At 52.4% G+C, this 19,035-nt stretch overlaps 1 protein-coding gene across 3 annotated transcripts in view; it reads right to left on the bottom strand.

The window, feature by feature from the left end:
* Nucleotides 1-2,161: 2,161 nt before the first annotated feature.
* The window catches only part of CHKA (choline kinase alpha), a 64,135-nt gene continuing 47,261 nt past the window's right edge, over nt 2,162-19,035 (bottom strand). For 2 of the 3 annotated variants that reach the window (XM_058662729.1, XM_058662728.1), the window contains 8 exons: nt 9,163-9,296; nt 8,707-8,811; nt 8,183-8,241; nt 7,077-7,164; nt 6,765-6,873; nt 5,044-5,150; nt 4,385-4,466; nt 2,162-2,344 (listed from right to left, as the gene is read on the bottom strand). In XM_058662729.1, coding sequence (XP_058518712.1) covers nt 2,285-2,344; nt 4,385-4,466; nt 5,044-5,150; nt 6,765-6,873; nt 7,077-7,164; nt 8,183-8,241; nt 8,707-8,811; nt 9,163-9,296 — 744 coding nt within the window. In that variant the 3' untranslated portion in view covers nt 2,162-2,284. Of the gene's footprint in view, nt 2,345-4,384; nt 4,467-4,553; nt 4,759-5,043; nt 5,151-6,764; nt 6,874-7,076; nt 7,165-8,182; nt 8,242-8,706; nt 8,812-9,162; nt 9,297-19,035 lie in introns of all 3 variants that reach the window. The other variant, XR_009245269.1, reaches the window with a different exon arrangement.

The following is a 19,035-nucleotide window of genomic DNA, read 5'->3' as shown; positions in this document are numbered from 1 at the left end:
GAGGCTTTTCTGGTTCTGTCTGGAGTGGAAGGGTGTTGTGCCTACCTTCAGTTCTCACGGGGGCAGTGTAGACACTGGGTAGGACCTGGGCCCCCGAGGATACTTGGCAGTGTGTATGAGTACTCATTAAGGGGGCAGAACTAGGGCCCAGGGTAAGTTTCCAGCTCGGAGGGAGGGTGTGCAGGCTTGCTGGGGGTGGTGTTGTCATGAACCCAGTCCCCACTGCACACACTGCTGTGGGCTGGCAGAGAAGGCCCCACTGTGTAGCCATGCTGCCCAGGTGAGACAGGGCAGGACAGGACCATCCTGAGGCCGGAGCTCACTGACCCCCCTCCCAGATGCTCGACCTGTTTCCAGAAGTGACCAGTGGGGTGGGCATGGCCTCCTGGGGTTGCCTGCGCTATGGGTTTGGCCACTGGCTGGGAGGCAGAGCCAGCACTCCCACGGGCTTTGACTTTTCCAGCTGGTGATTTGGAGGCCAGGGCCTCCGTGAGGGCCCAGGCAGCTGCAGGAGGGGCCTACCTGTCTCAGGAGGCATGGCTGTGGGATGGCAGCACACCTGGCAGACTTGGCTCACAGGAACCTTGGTTTGGAATGGGACCGTGGGTCACCTGACGCAGTCTTACCCCTTCCCGGCCAGGGGACAGGGAGGGAGAAGGGTGTATGTGTGCAGAGTATGGGAGCCCAGGTGGTTCTGCCCCAAGGTTGGGTTGCCATGGGAACCGCATACCTAAAGGCACAGAAGGGCACCCTTGGGGTTTGGGTGGGATTGCTCAGGCAGGTAGCCCAGTGGGCATCTGGCCAGGGGAGGGACATGTATGGCGAGCATGCCTCAGCAGGCCTCGAGTCCCAGCGTCTCCACTTCTCATGCACCTTACATTGCTGGAGCCCTGCCGCCCAAGCCGCAGACCTGGACACTTCCTGGCTCCAGCTCAGGCTGAGGGAATGGCTGAGGAACCAACTGGTGGATGGGGGTGTTTCCTTTCAAATAAATGAAAATAAAGAAACTACACAGGGGACCACTGATCCTTGAGAATCCCAAGATAAGATTAAGCAGCAAAGGGCTTATGTAACAACAGTCCCACCCCGAGGCCTATGGCAGCTCAGGGCTGGCACTGGGACCACAATATGGACATCTGAGCCAAAGCCCTGCCTAGGGCCAGGACCCAGGGAGCACGGGAAGCCCCCAGGGCTCTTGCGCAGGCCTGTGAGGTCACTTCCTGCTAGGATGTGAACATGCATTCACTGGCTGAAGTCTCCCACATGCAGGGTAGACATGAGAGGCTGCCCCCCCCACCCCTGTTCTGTGGGCCAAGGGTCTGAACAGTCTGGAAGGTGAGACCCCCTGGGGTACCCCAGGAAAAGCAGTAATAAAGGGGCCTCTGGGAAAACCTGTGTGGTGGCCCAACACACCCAGGGTTACCAGGGGCGCCCAGCACAGGACACAGCCTGGGGAGCAGCTTGAGGCATGTTACGTGTTTATTCACAAAGTACATGTTTGTGATAGAGAGAGATGCACAAAAACAAAGTTCAGAGTGAGACGTCTGCCAGGACTCACTCCCCTGGGATGGCCACTGTACAGGGACTCCACAGCCGTCACTGCCACTCTGTCCCACCAGGCTGCTGGTGGCCAGCGGGACATCAGGGACATCAGGGACATCTGGGCCCCGGCCCTGCCCAGAGAGCACCAGGCTCCACCTCAGCAGGGGGAGGACAGGGAGGTCACCACCTGTGGCCACCTGCAGGTGTGTGTGGGGCTTGAGTTAATGAGGCACTAGGGGTTAGCGGTCAGGAGGAAGGCGCGGTCGGTTCCGTCCAGTCATGGTGAGGCGCATCAGAGAACAGATCTGAACAACAGGTGCCTAGGAGCCATGTCTGCCAGCAGTGCCCAGCAGACCAAAGAGCAGCTTCTGGAAACAGGATGGGTGCCCCCGGGAGACGGCCCATGGCGGGGCTTATGCTGTGGGGCACTTCACAGTATGTCACTCGCTGGGTCCTGGGAGCGTCACCTACAGGAAGCCTGGTCCCAGGGTGGACCCTGTGACAGTCTACCCTTGCTATGTCTGACTGACAGTGCACCGCGGACCCAAGGAGTCTGGCCCCCACCCCCCCGAGTCCTAGCGAGATTGGAACCAAGGCATGAATGCCACTTTCTGGACTGTCGTAACGCCTGCCTGCAGCCAGACTGAGACCCCCGCTGTAGCAGCAGGCGCCCACGCCTGGGAGGGCCCGCCAGCAGCTGTCCCGCAGTCCAGTGACGAAGGAGGTGGAGTTCTTTGTGCAGTCACACTCCAAGCTTCCTCTTCTGGTCGAAATAGGCATCAAACCTGGCCTGGGCGTACTCCTGGAGAAGGCAGAGGCAGAGAAGGCCTCACCACGTGCTCCTGCTTGCCGGAGCCCTGCCCGTCTGCCCACGGGAGGCCAGGCCCGAGGGACCAGGCCTTAAAAGGCCAACCAACAGAAAGCGTGGGGGTGTGAGACATGCTGCTCCCCACACACCTTACATTAATACATCTGCAAACGGCTGCCACGATGCACCTCAAGGCCTCGGCGTGCCCTGGGGTGCTGTGGGCACCCGAGGACCCACACAGTAAGCGTCCTCTGACAGCACAGGTGCTGGGACACGGGCAGACACAAGAGTGCATTAGAGGTCACCAACTCTGAGCAGGGCTCCCCTGCAGTCCTACTGTCACCCATGCACTGAGGCCCCCTTCCACTGCGGTGCCTGCGTGCTCTTCCCTAGCTTTGTACCGACACACACCCTGGGCGAGCAGCTGCAGTGTGGCCCTCACGGAGCCCTGGCCTGAGCGCCCTGCTCCTGCTACAGCCTTAGCTTCCCCCACTTCTCTCTACTGCTGACAGCGAAAGGCAGAGAGTTGGTTTTGAGTCCCAGCAAGCCACTTCCTGTCTGGGTCTGTCCCCCCTCTGTCCACCTGTGTGGGGAGCACAGCCTAGTAGAGAACCAACTCCACGCCGGAAAATCCGGTTTGCAAATGCCAGAGTCCCAGCGCCACCTTCTGGAAAGCTAGTCTAGAGGCCAAGCCATGGCCCGGGTCAGCTGGGCCAGCACCCAGCCAGGACTTCTTCCTCAAGCAGCACCCTTTCCGGCCTTTCTCTCAGCATTATGTTGCTGCTTAAAGGCTCGATTACCCCCTTCCCAGGGAACTGGCAGGAAGCTGGGCCACAAGCAGGACAGGTGCCACTCATACTGGCCCTGCAACAGGGCATGCGGCATTCCAAGCGGCAGCTTACCCCACCCTCAGAGGCTGCCAAGCAGGTGCCCACTCCTCTCTTCTGCCAAGGTCCCAACACACTTTACCTGCTGGCTGCCATGAACACTGTCTCCAGTTTGGAACTGTTAAAAATATAAGGCTGCTGGATCGGTGCTGTGGCATTACAAGTTAAGCCACTATCTGTGAGGTTGGCATCCTGTTTCCCATCCAGCCCCCTGCTGGTGCCCAAGTGCTTGAGCTCCTGCACCCACATGGGAGATATAATGAATCTCCTAGCTGTTGTGGCCATTTAGGGATAGAAGATCTCTCTGTAACTGCCTTACAAATTATATATGTATAGAAACTATACATGATGATTTAATATAATTTATGTAGATTATATATTTAAATAAAAGGCTGCTACTAGTACTTGAGGGCCGAGTGCAGGAGCTGCCCCAGATGAGCAGACGGGTCGTGGGTGTGCAGGTCGTGCTGGTCTCTGGTCTGTCGTCCTGTTCCCACACACCGTCTCCCTGGGCAGGGCCACGGCGCTCACACCAGCCAGCACTGCGCTGTCAGCTTCTAAGGGCCCAGCCAGGACTGTGGGTGGACAGGGTGTCCTGCCTGGACTTTCATGACTTTATGACTATTTACATTAATTAAATTTCTCTTCTGAAAAACGCTCAGGCCTGTGCATTTATAGAGTAGATACTTGGGTTTCTTGCAGAGTTAGGATTTTCAGTGTATTCAAGACAAGTCTTTTGCCCAGTATAAACTCCATCACTTTCCCCCAATCTGCGACTTGCCTTTTCATGTTACATGGTGTCATTCAAACAGAAGTTTTCATCTGGATAAGTGTAGCATACTACAAGTTCTTTTTTTACAAGTAACATTGACATAACCTCAGAGATGACCTCATAATGTCCACTTTTGGTCATCAAGTATTTCTCTTGTTTTCTTAGAGAAACTTCACTCTAGAACTTTCCATATGAGATTACGGTACCCAGGCTCAGGACTTAGTTCAAATTGCCCCAGGCTTTCTCTCAGCTCCTCAGGCCAAGCCACACTGCCCACACGGCTGGCCAGATTCAGGACCTCAGCTGCCCTCTCTCAGGAAGGGTGCCCTGCTGCCATGCATTTTCCTGGGAGAAGCAGAAACAGTGAAGACGTACCATGTACCCAAATTCAATGGATGAAATCTTGGCCTGTACAATGGACCAGAGGCCCCAGAAGAAATGGGACGCAAGAGCAAACCTGTAATGACAAGAACAAGACGCTCACATGAGCCGTGTGGGGCCAGTCAGGCCTGATGAGGCTATGTGGGGGGACATTTGAACCCACTGTAACTTATCTGGATGCAAACTGTCTGCCCCGGTCAATCCATGGGCTAGTCTACGGGCACCGAGCACACCGGAAATGCCACGGCCAGTCTCTTCCCACCTCTGGTGAATGAGAGGTGCACCTGCAGGTGTGGGCACCCCAGCTGCCTGGCCATAGCACACATGATGACATTCACAGGAGGTAGCTGCAGGTCTTGGTGGCCATGCTGGCAGAGAAAAAAACAATCTTGGCGACGCCGGCAGAGAAACACCTTTGGGCACGAGCACGAGCAGCCAGCACTGGCGGCCAGCAAGCATGCTCCCTCACTCTCCGAGGAGGACCAGAAGACGCTCTGGCTCCCTGCCCGGCTTCCTGCTTGAATGCCACCCTCACCCCCAGCGGCTCCCCACGTCACCACCTCCAGGCTGCACCCCTACCTCCAAGGGGGCAGTCCAGCTGCAGTCCATGCAGAGGGCAGCTGGCTGAAGCAGAAAAAGGAAGAACAAAGTACCTATTGATCTCCACCAACATTGCTTCTTCTACAGCGGCTCTCTCTTCACTACTGAGGTTTGCAACGTTGCTCTGGAAAGCAGCCAAGTAACTGGAAATGAAATGGAGCTGAAGAAAGAAAAGTAACTGTAAGCTAAGCCCAGTGGTGATGTAGCACAGCGCTGTGGCTGTGCCTGGGGGAGGACTCGGGGTGAGGACGGCCAGGTGCCTTGCTGCTGCTGGAGAAAAGCCTCAGACACCCCTGCCCCCGTCTCAGGGCAGGGTCCGCTTGTACCAGCTCCTCCGCTGAGGCTCTGTCCCACAGACCTGCCAACCTGGCAGGCCGAAGGAGGCTCTAGGGCACCCGGTGTTCACCCAGATGCCTGATCCTGCCTCGGAGAGAAACTGCTTATTGGCAGCTCCAGTGTGCCCTCTTCCTGCATCAAAGGGCAGCAGGTCTCTGTCAACTACCACTTCCCTCTTCTAATTAAGCAAACTGCTAACAAAGTGGAGACCGGCCTGTCTGTGGGTAAAAACCAAGCTCACACACAGAACCCCGCAGTCACGAAACAAGGAACGAGATTTCATCGGACAGCAAAGTCAGGTCAAGACAGGAATGCAGAGGGTGAGAAAGGAGGTAAGGAAATGCCAGCTGTGACAACACAAAGTTCCAGGACTGTGACAGCCGAAAGCTCACCGCTGTGCGCCTGCCTCTGTGTCCTGACTCCCAGACCCCCGACAGTGCTAGGAACAGCTCTCAAAACTGCTCTGTAAAAACTCCATACAGAGTCCATGGGGCCCAGGTTCTGCCAGGATCCAGGCTGCTGCCTTCTAGTGTAAAATCAAGGCTACTTCCAGTCCCCAAGTCAGCTTCCACAACACTAAGAACCACTCGGTATGTTGCTCCCATCGCCTTTCCGACATCTCTTCTGCCATCACTTCTTTTTTCCTTTTTTTTTTTTCAAAGATTTATTTACAGGCCTGGCATGGTGGCCTAGCAGCTAAAGTCCTCGCCTTGCACGCACCGGGATCCCATATGGCCGCCGGTTCTAATCCCAGTGGCCCCGCTTCCCATCCAGCTCCCTGCTTGTGGCCTGGGAAAGCAGTCAAGGACAGCCCAAAGCCTGGGACCCTGCACCTGCATGGAAGACCCAGAAGAGGTTCCAGGCTCCTGGCTTCAGATCAGCACAGCTTCGGCCATTGTGGCTGCTTGGGGAGTGAATCATCGGACGCAAGATCTTCCTCTCTGTCTTTCCTCCTGTCTATATATCTGACTTTCCAATAAAAATAAATAAATCTTAAAAAAATTTATTTACATTTACAGGAAAGACAGATTTACAAAGGGATGGAGATACTGGTTCACTTTCCCATCAGCCATGATGGCGTGAATGGGGAGTGGGACAGTTGGGATCCGAACCAGCACCCATATGGGATCCTGCCCCACTCCCCGCTGCTGCTAATAACTTCTTAAAAAAACAATAACACAACTCATTCAAATTCTTAAGTTTATTCGGAATACTAGGATAATTTAATATTTAAAAAGCATTTGTCTCTGATTTTCAAAATAACCTTCATTATTTTTTCAAATGAGCCACAGCACAATCCCAGTCCCTATATATCATTTTGAAAAAATATTTTTAACACAATGCCTAATTACATCATGCATTAACAAGAGCAGCACTAATTACAAAAATGGACTTTGGTATAAACCTGGTTTGCTGAGGATGTAAACTGGTTTCTTACCTGTTGTTTCCTGGTGGGATACTTGTGAAGATTCGCTCTGAAAAATGGGTACTTCTCAGAGCTGTAGTCATACACCCACTCACAGAAGTGATTGCCAATGTCGAATCCCCTGAAAGCAAGAGGAAAGTGTGCACAGGAGGCATGTGGGCGTGCCCGTGCACGGTGCACGCGAGCGGCACAGGACCACGACAGGGGAGCTCGGAGGGCTCTCCTGCAGTCACACGCCTGGCAGCACCTAATGGAAACGCCCTGCGGAGGCCCTGGAAACCAGGGAGGGAGCTCTGAGCTGCAGGGCTGCGTCCGTGAGCCTACCTGTAGTTGTAGCTGCTGTACTCAAAGTCAATGAGCATCAGCTTCTCCTTCTCCAAGTGCTCCCGGCCTTCCAGCAGCAGGATGTTTCCTGCAGAGGGGTGGGGACACGAGAAAGCCAAGCGCTGACCTACTGACTGCCATCTTAGGCCCTCCCTCGGACATCACCTGGGGTGCTGGGGCCGGGGAAGCACCAGAGCTGCCACAGGGCTCCTTCCCTCACCTCACACTCCAGTGCTCCCCTCGCTACGGGACGGCCCACACCTCACACCACTGGCTAGCATGACACTTCTGGGCATCCACACAGCAGTTCACTGAGCTCTGGGGCCTAAGAGGGTCTGGCTGGGGCATGATGGTGGGGCGCTGTCCTTGGTGAACAAGCCAGTGACGCACCAAGACACTGAGCAGCCAGTGTATCCCTCAGGGCTCTCTTCCAGGTCACAGGGGTCTGGCTGCTAGCCCCAGGGGCTGCCGACCTGAGTATCCCACATGCCAAAGTGCTCCCATCTCGGGCTCCTAGGGCAGCCTTTGCTCGCTGTGCTTGCTCTCTGCCTGTGCTTTGCTGTGCGAGTTGGTGCCAGGCTTTCTGCGTACTTCCTTGCATCAGTTTCCACTGGAAGCAGGAAGCAGCCTCCTAGGCAATGGCCAGAGTGCAGCAAGCCCCCGCTCTGTGCCGCCTGTGAGCTGCCCCAGCACTGTGGACAGCAGATCAAAGGGTCTTAGGGATCAAACTGCTCAGCCTGGCCGAGTCAGGCCTGGGGGGCCAGTCCTGTTCGCTAACTGCTCTCCCAGGGATAAAGCGGGAGAAATGACGTTATGAGGGAGAAGCTCAAGGTCTTGGTCCAAACTCCCAAGTTTAACGAATCTGGGGACTTTTCTATGTGGTTATGTGTTTAAGGAAATGGGCTGACATCCTAACAGGGTTTTCTAAAACTTGTTTTGCTTCCTTCATTTATACTGCAAATTTTTCTGCTGTGAGGTCTAATAGTCCCTCTAGTCTCCTGCCCTGGTTCCCCACAGAGCCTCAACAGGGGCTCCTGATCCTCTGCTGACAGTTCCCCCATGTGCAGAGCCCAAATACCCACCATGTGTGCACACACAGTTCTTACCTTCTTGGCAGTCATTATGACAAAACACAACTGGAGACGGAGTCGACTCGAGCAGTGACCTGGAGGAGAAGGTTCTGCTGTGAAGAAAGGCCACGGCCGTGCCTGGGCACAGTGCTGGGCTGCGGGGTCATTTCTTGCAGTAAGCCAGAAACCTGTCCTTACAGTGGTCTTTGACGAGACCCCACCTCAGCTCTACCTAGGCTCCAGTCACGCCCCTGCCCCAACACTCATCACTGACTTGACTGACTGCCCCGCTCTCTGCCCTGTAAGCCGCTTTGTCACCATCCTCCACACCAGGCCTGCACCCTGTGGGCACAGCAGGCTTGCACCCTCCCCAGAGATCAATGTCATGGTCCTTGCCCCATGGCCCCAAAACACCCCTCCCGACATTTCCCCCTCTGCAGAACCTCCAAGGCTTGAGTAGAGGCCACGTGACAGTGCCCCCATGGAAATGTTAATTCCAGGGATCAAAGCACAGTTGCTCAAACTCATCCTGCAACCTGCGGGCTAAGGAGTGTGCTCACCGCAGCTTCTGAAGCTCCAAGGGCAGATTGTAAGCGAGGAACTTCTGCAGCTGCCTTGCTTTGGGCTCCTCAGTGAACTTCACCCTCAGTACCTGACTCAGGTACCTGTGAACACAGGAGACGTGCGGGATCATGGCTCCACTCCCCAGGGGCCCTCCCGAGGCCGCAGAGAACCCTGCACCACACTGGCTGGGGAAGAGGGGCAGGCCTGGGAAGCACAAGAATTATAAAAAGGCTTTTTTTTTTTTCCCCACTCAGCTATTAAGCTGCATTTTTGCAAACAAGTCTTTGTCGACATTTACAAGGCTGATCCTTGAGGCCGACCCCATCAGCAGACGGCCTGACACCAATGAGCCCAAGGCGCACCTGCCCACAGAGGCCGACAGCACTTGCTCCTGGTGCTGCTGGGAACCTCCTATGTAAAACCAGAGGAAACAAAGTGACCCCAGCACTTACTTCTCCATGGTTCCAAAAAGCCATTTGGGTTCCTTATTGAATGGCATTTTCATACCATGAAATGTGGCCATTTTCTCAGCTATTTCAGCAGAAATATCTGGCAAACTTAATTCTTCAGTGTCTAATCGCCGGCTCTGAAAAACAAGTCAGAAGCTGACACCATCTCGCAGTATCTTAAGAACCAGTCAAGTCAGTGTTGGGCTCCTCTTTAAAAACGTGAGGTAGAGAGACAGCAAACGAGGGGTACCTTCTCCAAGGGCCTGCACCAGTCGGGCTGGACCCTGTGTCCGCAGCAAAGGCTATGGCACTTCCACCACGGCCGGTCCTTAAATTATATTGAACTAAGGGCACGTGCAGTGGCAAGCTGCAGGGACTAAAATCAGCACCCATGCGGGAGCCTGCAAGTGGAGGATCAGCTGTTCCATTTCTGTCTGACGGCCAAGTTGTGGGTCCCTGCATCCACACGAAGACATGGAGGAAACTCTCGGTTTCTGGCTTCAGCCTGGCCTAGTGTTGACCACTGCAGCCATCTGGAGTGAACCAGCAAATGGAAGACCTAATTGCCTTTAAAAAAAGCAAAATAGGGCCCGGCGGCTTGGCCTAGTGGCTAAAGCCCTCGCCTTGAACGCCCTGGGATCCCATATGGATGCCAGTTCTAATCCCAGTGGCTCCATTTCCCATCGAGCTCCCTGCTTGTGGCCTGGGAAAGCAGTTGAGGACGGCCCAATGCATTGGGACACTGCACCCGCGTGGGAGACCCGGAGGAGGCTCCAGGTTCCCAGCATCGGATTGGCGTGCACAGGCCATTGCGGCTCACTTGGGGAGTGAATCATCGGACGGAAGATCTTCCTCTCTGTCTCTCCTCCTCTGTGTATATCTGGCTGTAATAAAATGAATAAATCTTTAAAAAAAAAACATGCTATATCATGGTGCTGACCCTTAAATACACTAATATTTTGTGGTTTTAGAAGATAGAATCATAGATTTGAGAACAGTAATTTTTTAGTTCGTTTTTATTTTGTTAATGTTTTTGTATTTTTCAAGATTTATTTTGCTTTTTTTTTTTTAAAGATTTATTTATTTTATTACCAAGTCAGATCTACAGAGAGGAGGAGAGACAGAGAGGAAGATCTTCCGTCCGATGATTCACTCCCCAAGTGAGCCGCGACGGCCGGTACGCGCCGACCCGAAGCCGGGAACCTGGAACCTCTTCCGGGTCTCCCACGCGGGTGCAGTGTCCCAATGCATTGGGCCGTCCTCAACTGCTTTCCCAGCCCACAAGCAGGGAGGTGGATGGGAAGTGGAGCTGCCGGGATTAGAACCAGCGTCCATATGGGATCCCGGGGCTTTCAAGGCGAGGGCTTTAGCCACTAGGCCACGCCGCCAGGCCCCATGATATAGCATGTTAAGCCTCCATCTGGAGTGCCAGAATCCCATATGGGTATCAGTTCAAGTCCCAGCTGCTCCACTTCTGACTCAGCTGTTTGTTAATGGCCTGGGAAAGCAGTGGAGGACAGCCCAAGTGCTTGGACTCCTGGCCCCAGGTTTTAGACCCAACTCCAGCCACTGCTGCCATTTAGGGAATGAACCATTGGATGAAGATCTCTCTCCAACTCTCCTTCTCTCTGTGACTCTGCCTTTCAAATAAAGAAATAAACCAATGAAAAAGAAAGGAAAATAAAACACTCAGCCTGTCAGCACACAGGCCACCTGGCTGGCAGCTTACCTGGCCCAGCTCCTGGTTGTTGAGCCAGCTACAAAAAGCAGATGCGGTGCTCGGCATGCAGCCTAGCCAGGAGCCCCGCTCAACGCGCCTGCAGTGTCCGCTATCCCGGGCTGGCACGCGGCAGGCTGCTCAAGACCCTGGTTTCCCTGTGCAGCCTCATGCCCACTGCAGCTCATGGGAGCTACTGATGCATGAAGATCTTTGTGTCTTCCTTCTTCATGAGAAATGGTGCACCACAGACCCCGAGATAGGTAAGACCCAGTGCTCCCAGGTTAGACACCCCAGCTCACAGCTACAGAAACACCTTCGGGCTGTGTCTTCCGATTTCTATAAAATGTGAATTGCAGCACAAAATCCCTCAAGGGGCCCATGTTGTGGCATAGCAGTTAAGCTGCTGCTCGTAAGGTCAGTAGCCATGTGAACACTGGTTTGAGTACAGGCTGTCTTGCTTTTTTCTTAAGATTTATTTTTATTGGAAAGGCAGAATTACAGAGAGGAAGATCTTCCATCCACTGGTTCACTCAAGTGTCCCCAAAGGCCTGAGCTGAGCCGATCCAAAGCCAGGAACCAGGAATCTCCTCCAGGTCTCCTACTTGTATGCAGGGGTCTAACTCTCTGGGCTGTCCTCCACTGCTTTTCCAAGCAGGGAGCTGGATGGGAAGCGGAGCAGCCAGGACAAGAACTGAGCCCATACGGGGTCCTGGCACATGCAATGTGAGGATTTAGTCACTACATCACTGTACCAAGCCTGATGTCTCACTTTTGATCAAGCTTTCTAAGGAAACGGCAGCCCAAGGATGTGGACCCTTGCTGCCCACATGGGAGACTGGCTCCTGGCTCCAACCTGTGTCAGGCCCAACTGTCGCAGCCATCAGGGAGTGAATCAGTCAATGGATAGATTCTACCTTCCTCTCCTTATCTTCCATTTGGCATTTAAAATCAAATGCTTTGGGACTGATGGCATCGGGCTCCATCAGCTACTCAGTTCTGACCAATGAGCACGCCACACGTGACAAGGGCAAGGACCTCAGCTCCCAGCAGCAGGGTAGCCAGGACCGCTACGGCAGCTCCCTCCACCTGCAGAACTGCTCTGTCACGCACCGCTTGGTGACAGGGAGACCTTTTGTGGCCACGCATCCGGGCTGTGTGGGATGCAACATGTGCCTACTGCTTTAGGGCCATGGTGAATAACACAAGATCACGGCAAACACAAGACAAAACAATGAAACCAAGAGATGTGGTAACACAACACACAGAAACAAGGCTGTTGGAGTGTAAGAAGTCGCACTGTTGGGCCCGGCTCTGTGGCCTAGCGGCTAAAGTCCTCGCCTTGAACGCCCCGGGATCCCATATGGGCGCTGGTTCTAATCCCGGCAGCTCCACTTCCCATCCACCTCCCTGCTTGTGGGCTGGGAAAGCAGTTGAGGACGGCCCAATGCATTGGGACCCTGCACCCGTGTGGGAGACCCGGAAGAGGTTCCTGGTTCCTGGCTTTGGATCGGCACGCACCGGACCGTTGCGGCTCACTTGGGGAGTGGATCATCGGATGGAAGATCTTCCTCTCTGTCTCTCCTCCTCTCTGTAGATCTGACTTTATAATAAAAATAAACCTTTAACAAAAAAAAAGAAGTCGCACTGTTTTACAGGCAGCAGACACTACTGGTCAAGTGTGTGTGCCATAGGCTCACACCATCACGCAGACACTAATGGCGTGCGTTAGCACTGCCCGGGACATGCCTGCACTGTAACTGGCTGGTGTGGCTGTCACGTGTTGAAGCTTTGATGCTCAGGGAAGCAATCCCAGCATTCCAACTTGCTTCCTAGTGCAGAAGAGAGAGGGCTATTCCCATTCCATTGATTTTTAAAGATATGCTTATGTATTCATTTGAACAGGGGTGGGAAGGAGAGGGGGAAAGAGACAGAGAGAAAATCTTTCACCCATTGAATGACCACTCAAATCCCACAAAACCCCAATGTCTGCTACAGCCTGGCCAGGTCAAAGCCAGGACCCCAGAACTTCATCCAGCTTCCTGTGGGAGCTGCAGAGCCATCATTTGCTGCCTCCCGGTGGCCCAGCAGGACGCTGGTTGTGGCAGAGGAGCAGGGCTGGAACCTGGGTGTCCACGTGGCAGCCTCCCCTGCTACTGCACCACACTCGCACCCACCTACCCTCAGACAGCTCCTTCCACAGGCTTCCTGGAACCCAACTACAGCAATACATCCCAACCCAGGCAGTGCTAGGGGCTAACTGGAAATAACAGGTACCATATGCCAGGTCAGAAGTATCCAACTGGGGCAGTTCCAGATGGTCCCAACTCACAATGTAAAAGCAATTTTTTTTTTACTTATTATTATATGATACAGTTCCATAGGCCCTGGGATTTCCCTTATTCCTTACCCAAGTTACCTCCCCACCCCCCCCGAGTTCCCCTATATTATCAGCATAGTTCTTCATACACAGTAATATGTCCATCATTGCGGGCATGGACAACGGCAGAGTCCAGCATCCTATTGTCAAGACACAGTAAACGGGGCCTGGCGGCATGGCCTAATGGCTAAAGTCCTTGCTTTGAATACACCGGTATCCCATGTGGACGCCAGTTCTAATCCTGGCAGCTCCACTTCCCATCCAGCTCCCTGCTTGTGGCCTGGGAAAGCAGTCGAGGACAGCCCAGGGCTTTGGGACCCTGCACCTGTGTGGGAGACCTGGAAGAAACTCCTGGCTCCTGATTGGCACAGCACCGGCCGCTGTGCTCACTTTGGGAGTGAATCATCGGAAGGAAGATCTTCCTATCTCTCCTCCTTTCTGTATATCTGACTTCGTAATAAAAATAAATATTTAAAAGAAAGATATAGTAAACAGTTTAATTAGGAATCCATTTTTGAGCTAGAAGTAGAGGTGAATACTGGATTGTATCCTCACATCTGGATAGGATAGTCTCCATTACAGTTACTATAAATCCCCTTAAATGAAAAGCCGCAAAACAAAATCAACAACCGGAAGAAATTAAAAACACCATGAAGTTAAATAACATGCTACTGAATAATATGTCACTGAAGAAATGCATAGAAAAATCAAGAACCTTCTTGAAGAAAATGACGCTAGTATATGATGTACAAGTCATTGAAAAGTGTAAGCAGAAGAAAGTGTTTTGAAGAGATGAGATATGGCTCCTTCTTCCCTCAGGGTAAGTACGCCATGAGGGAACTTGGAAACTGGATTAAAGTCCTAGCTCCACCCTGCCGCTAAGATCTTGTGGCTGGGCGAGGTTGGGAGGGGTTCAGGCCTTGGGGTTGGGGCAACTGCAGCTCCCTGCAGTATGGCGGTTGTGGGGGGGTGCCCCTGCTGGGCTGGACCCAATGCTGGAGACTCAAGCCAAACACACTGCTGGAAGACAGTGAATGAGTCCTCGGCTTTGGGCAGCCAGTGCACCAACTGGTGCCAGGCTTTGCCTGCTGGCCGCCCAGCAGCGGACTCTGGGGTTTTTAAGATATGTAGTTGCTGCCTGGGGACACCAATGAATAAGGCTAGTCTTAGTGTATGTGAGAGATGAATTCTGAGTCATTCCCAGTGATAGGGTCATGGAACTTTCATGCGTGGGGACTGAGATCTGGTGGTTTGGAAGGAAGTATCCAAAAGATAATTTGGGTCAGACTGATTCACCAGTCCAATTAGGAATCCAGAGATAGGCTGTTAGCATACACATCATTGACAGCCACACACCAGTCCACACCAAAGCTATGGATGGGGGCCTGTTTGGCAGGGCTATGCACCATTACCCGACTGGGTGGTGGAGTGGAGGAGTGGTCACATTTGGCAGGTCAAGACACTACCCAGCACATGAGAAAACTTGGTCTGGAGGTAGACTCTGTGGGATTGTGTGGGCCCAACCCTGTGGAAATACAAGTCCCTCTGGCTAGCTCGCAAGCTGGGGTTGCGATGGACTAAGCTAGGTGTGACCATAGCACCTGCCATCACTCACAGGTAAAGGAACCCACAACAGTCTGGGCAGGTCAAGGCAGCAGCACCCGAATATGCATTCTAAAACAGGACGTGGAGTGGGCCGGTCTGCAACTGGAAAGGGGAGGAATGTGCAGGGCTGAGCAAACCTTAACACACAAGAAAGAACAGAAATCGGGGCCCGGCGGCATGGCCTAGCAGCTAAAGTCCTCGCCTTGAAAGCCCGGGGATCCCATATGGGCGCCGGTTCTAATCCCGGCAGCTCCACTTCCCTTCCAGCTCCCTGCTTGTGGCCTGGGAAAGCAGTCGAGGACGGCCCAATGCATTGGGACCCTGCACCCACGTGGGAGACCTGGAAGAAGTTCCAGGTTCCCGGCATCGGATTGGCGTGCACAGGCCATTGCGGCTCACTTGGGGAGTGAATCATCGGATGGAAGACTTTCCTCTCTGTCTCTCCTCCTCTCTGTATATCTGACTTTGTAATAAAAATAAATAAATCTTAAAAAAAAAAAAAAGAAAGAACAGAAATCAGGTTGGAGCACAGGTCATGCCGAGTAGGCCCTTGTACCTATTGACCTGCGTGAGCCAGGGACGCTAAGCCGCAGCTTCTAAGGCAGGGACAAGGACAGGTAGAGGCTCTGCCAAGCTGAGTCAGAGTAACCACTGGCCTGCACGTGATCTAAGGCTGGGAACAGGCCTGGTTGGGGAGCTAAGGGGACACCCTAGCTGGGTGGAGGTTCCCACCAAGGGGCACGGGGCTGGAATGGGGGCTGCGTTTTGATCAGGATACGGTTGTAGTCTCCACTGGCACTAGTGTGGACTGGGACTGGATGCACCAAGCCGGGCCAGACTCCAACACCTTCTGGTGTTCTGGAAGACCAGGGTGGATGTGGGATGGTCTAGGCTAGGTCTCAACCCCTACTGAGCCATGTGTGAGCCGTATGTGGGTATGGACGAGCTGTGGCTGGGCTAAAACATCCAACAATAAGGACCAGATTGGGCTGAAGGCCCGTCAGGAAAAGCCATTGTTCCTGCTAGGACAGGAGGTGAACTGAGTAGAGCTGGCTCATGAACCCCCTGGTATGCGCAAAATCTGGCATTGGGAGAGGTTCTGATGGAGGAGCCTGAGCAACCTCTCTGGCAGGACACAATCCCTGCAGGTAAGCGCACGAAGCATGATAGGAAACAGCCCAGAACAGGCCATGGAAATTATCCCACTGGCACACATTTGGCATGGGTTGGGGACAGACAGGGCTGAATAAGTTCATACCACCCGCTGGCAAATTAGAGCACCAGAACAGAGTGTGGGTCGGGCCAGGTTCATTCGCAACACATACCAGTGCACATTAAGGAATGCCAAGGCAAGATGAGCTGTGCCAGATGTGGTTGCAGCACCCAAGCAGTACATGTGAAAATCGGGGGAGGAGGTAAAGCTGATAGGGGAATGTGAGTTCCCCTGCTGGACAACCACTCCCATTGGAAAGTGTGAGTCGGGATGGGGGCAGACCAGACTTGGTAAGGCTACAACATCTGTGGGCCTCATGTGAGCTACACAAGGGAAGGGCCAGGGTGGGCTGACTGTTTCGACTGGTGCAAGCAAAAATTAGAGTGGGTGAGGGATGGCTGGGCTTAGCCGGGGCATCAGCTAGCAGAGGCTGGCAATGGGAGCTAATTCTGTCAAGTCAAATTCCAGAACCACCTGAAGAGTGCATAATCTGGGAGTGGGAATGGCCCAGTAGGGAGATAGTGGGCACCTCCCTTGGGGTTACCACTCTCACTGGACAGCACGACAACCAGGACAAAGGCAGGGGTGGTTAGACAGAAAGGCATGTGCCAGTACATGTGTGGACTGGACAGGCATGTGCCAGTAGGTGTGTGGGCTGGATAGTAGGTTGTTTGGGTTGAACTAGGCTTCAATGCCCATTGACAAGTACGAGAGCTAAATGGGATGTGGCACAGACTCAACAACCCTGCAGTACATACTGACAAGCATGGGAACCAGGGTAGGGTGCAGAACTGGTGGGGGTTATGGGGAGTCACCCCAACCAGGCTGCAGCTCTCACTGGTTTGTGTGAGGACAGAGTATGAAGTGGGTAGGATTAAGCTGGACTACAACACCCATTGGTTCACTTGGAAGACAGGGCTAGAAACAGGACTGACCTGGCAATAGCAATGACCAGCATGTGTGTAAGCTGATTGGGGCGACGGTGTCAGACCCAGTATTGGCAAACTCAAGCAAGAATCAGGTTTGGGATCATCTCAGATGAAGTTTCTTTGGAGATCCCTCCAACTGAACTGCTGACCTCAGAACCCCAACCATGAAGAGACTATATCAGCCAGTGGACTCTGAATAGGTTCCATTGAGATTGGAGCTGAGAGATTGGCAGCAATCCAGAACTGTTGAACTATTATAAGGAACACGCCTCACACTGGGGATCTGGGATGGGTGGGAGGCTGGGTGGGGCTTTTCCCTTTGTTTCTCCTCTGACCCCAGATACAGGGGGAAAAATGATAATATTAGTGTGGAAACAACGGTATTATCCACTTTCATCCTGTAACCCTTGACCATTTGTACCCTAATCAACTAAGTAAGATCATAAAAAACTAAATTAAAAAAAAGATTAAAAAGAGAGAGAAATGGCTCCTGTAGGCAACAAACAGGTTTGTTTGTTTTTTTTTTTTTTTTTGCTAATTCGGTGTACTAATCTATGATGTTTGATGAGTTTAAGCCGCAATACAAATAGGTGGCAATTTGGTTCTGTCATCTTAGCAATGCGTTGTTCATGGATTTAGTCTTCTATTATTTTACTGGGATGTTCTTCATGTTTGCCTTTGGTTTTGTTGGGTGCTATTCCTCTTCTCTGTCAAGAGAACATCCGGAAGTATCCTATGTAAGGCAGGTTTGGAAGAGGCATATTCTTTTAACTTTTCTTGACTGTGAAGAATTTCATTTCAATTTCAAAGACAAAGGAAAGCTTTGCTGGATATGTTATCCTGGGCCAAATTTTTTTTTGCTTTTAGAATCTGGAATCTGTTGTTCCATTCTCTTCTGGCCTGTAGTTTCCTGTGAGAGGTCTCCTGTGAACTGAATTGGCATTCCTTTATATGTCATTGATTTTTTTCTCACATGTCCATTTAGGGATTTTTTTTTTAAAGATTTATTTTTATTATAAAGTCAGATATACAGAGAGGAGGAGAGACAGAGAGGAAGATCTTCCATCCAATGATTCACTCCCCAAGTGAGCGCAACGGCTGGAGCTGAGCCAATCCGAAGCCGGGAACCAGGAACCTCTTCTGGGTCTCCCACGCGGGTGCAGGGTGCCAAGGCTTTGGCCCGTCCTCGACTGCTTTCCCAGGCCACAAGCAGGGAGCTGGATGGGAAGTGGAGCTGCAGAGATTAGAACCGGCGCCCAAATGGGATCCTGGTGCGTTTAAGGCGAGGAGTTTAGCCGCTATGCCACAGAGGCGGGCCCACATTTAAGGATCTTTTCCTTATGTTCGGTTGAAGAGAGCTTGATTACTGTGTGTCATGGTGAAGATCACTTTTGGTCAACCCTGTTGGGAGTTCTGTACCCCTCCTGGATATTGTTTCCCAATTCTTTCTCTAGATCAGTGAAATTTTCCCTTATTACTTCATTAAATATATTTTTAAACCCAGCTTCTCTTTCTACACCTTCTGTGACTCCCATAACTCTTACATTTGGTCCTTTAATAGTGTCTATCTTTCTTAACACTTTTTTTAGCCTGACCCAGCTCTGCTTTCAGTTTTTTGTTTCCTCAGGGTGACAGGAAATATCTTCCAATTCTGAAATTCATTCTTCTGCTTCTTCCATTCTATTTTGGAGACTCTCCACTTCAGTTTTAATTTGATCCACTGTATTCTTAATTTCAGATATGCTGGATTTTATTCATTTCCTGTGTAACAAGTTCCTTAAATTTCTTGAACTCCTAAATTGCGTGCTTGTCATTGTTGAGGTTGGCAAAGGCTTTTGCTCCTTTGCAGCAGACTTTAATAATATTTGTGGGGCTTGGCACGATAGTGTAGTGGTTAAAGTCCTCACCTTGAATGTGCCGGGATCCCATATGGGCGCCGGTTCTAATCCTGGCAGCCCCGCTTCTCATCCAGCTCCCTGCTTGTGACCTGGGAAGGCAGTCGAGGACGGCCCAAAGCCTTGGGACCCTGCAC

Source organism: Ochotona princeps, chromosome 4 (assembly GCF_030435755.1).
Source record: "Ochotona princeps isolate mOchPri1 chromosome 4, mOchPri1.hap1, whole genome shotgun sequence".
Lineage (NCBI taxonomy): Eukaryota > Metazoa > Chordata > Mammalia > Lagomorpha > Ochotonidae > Ochotona > Ochotona princeps.
Note: the sequence above shows the minus strand (reverse complement) of the source record. Positions and strands in the feature narration are given on the sequence as shown.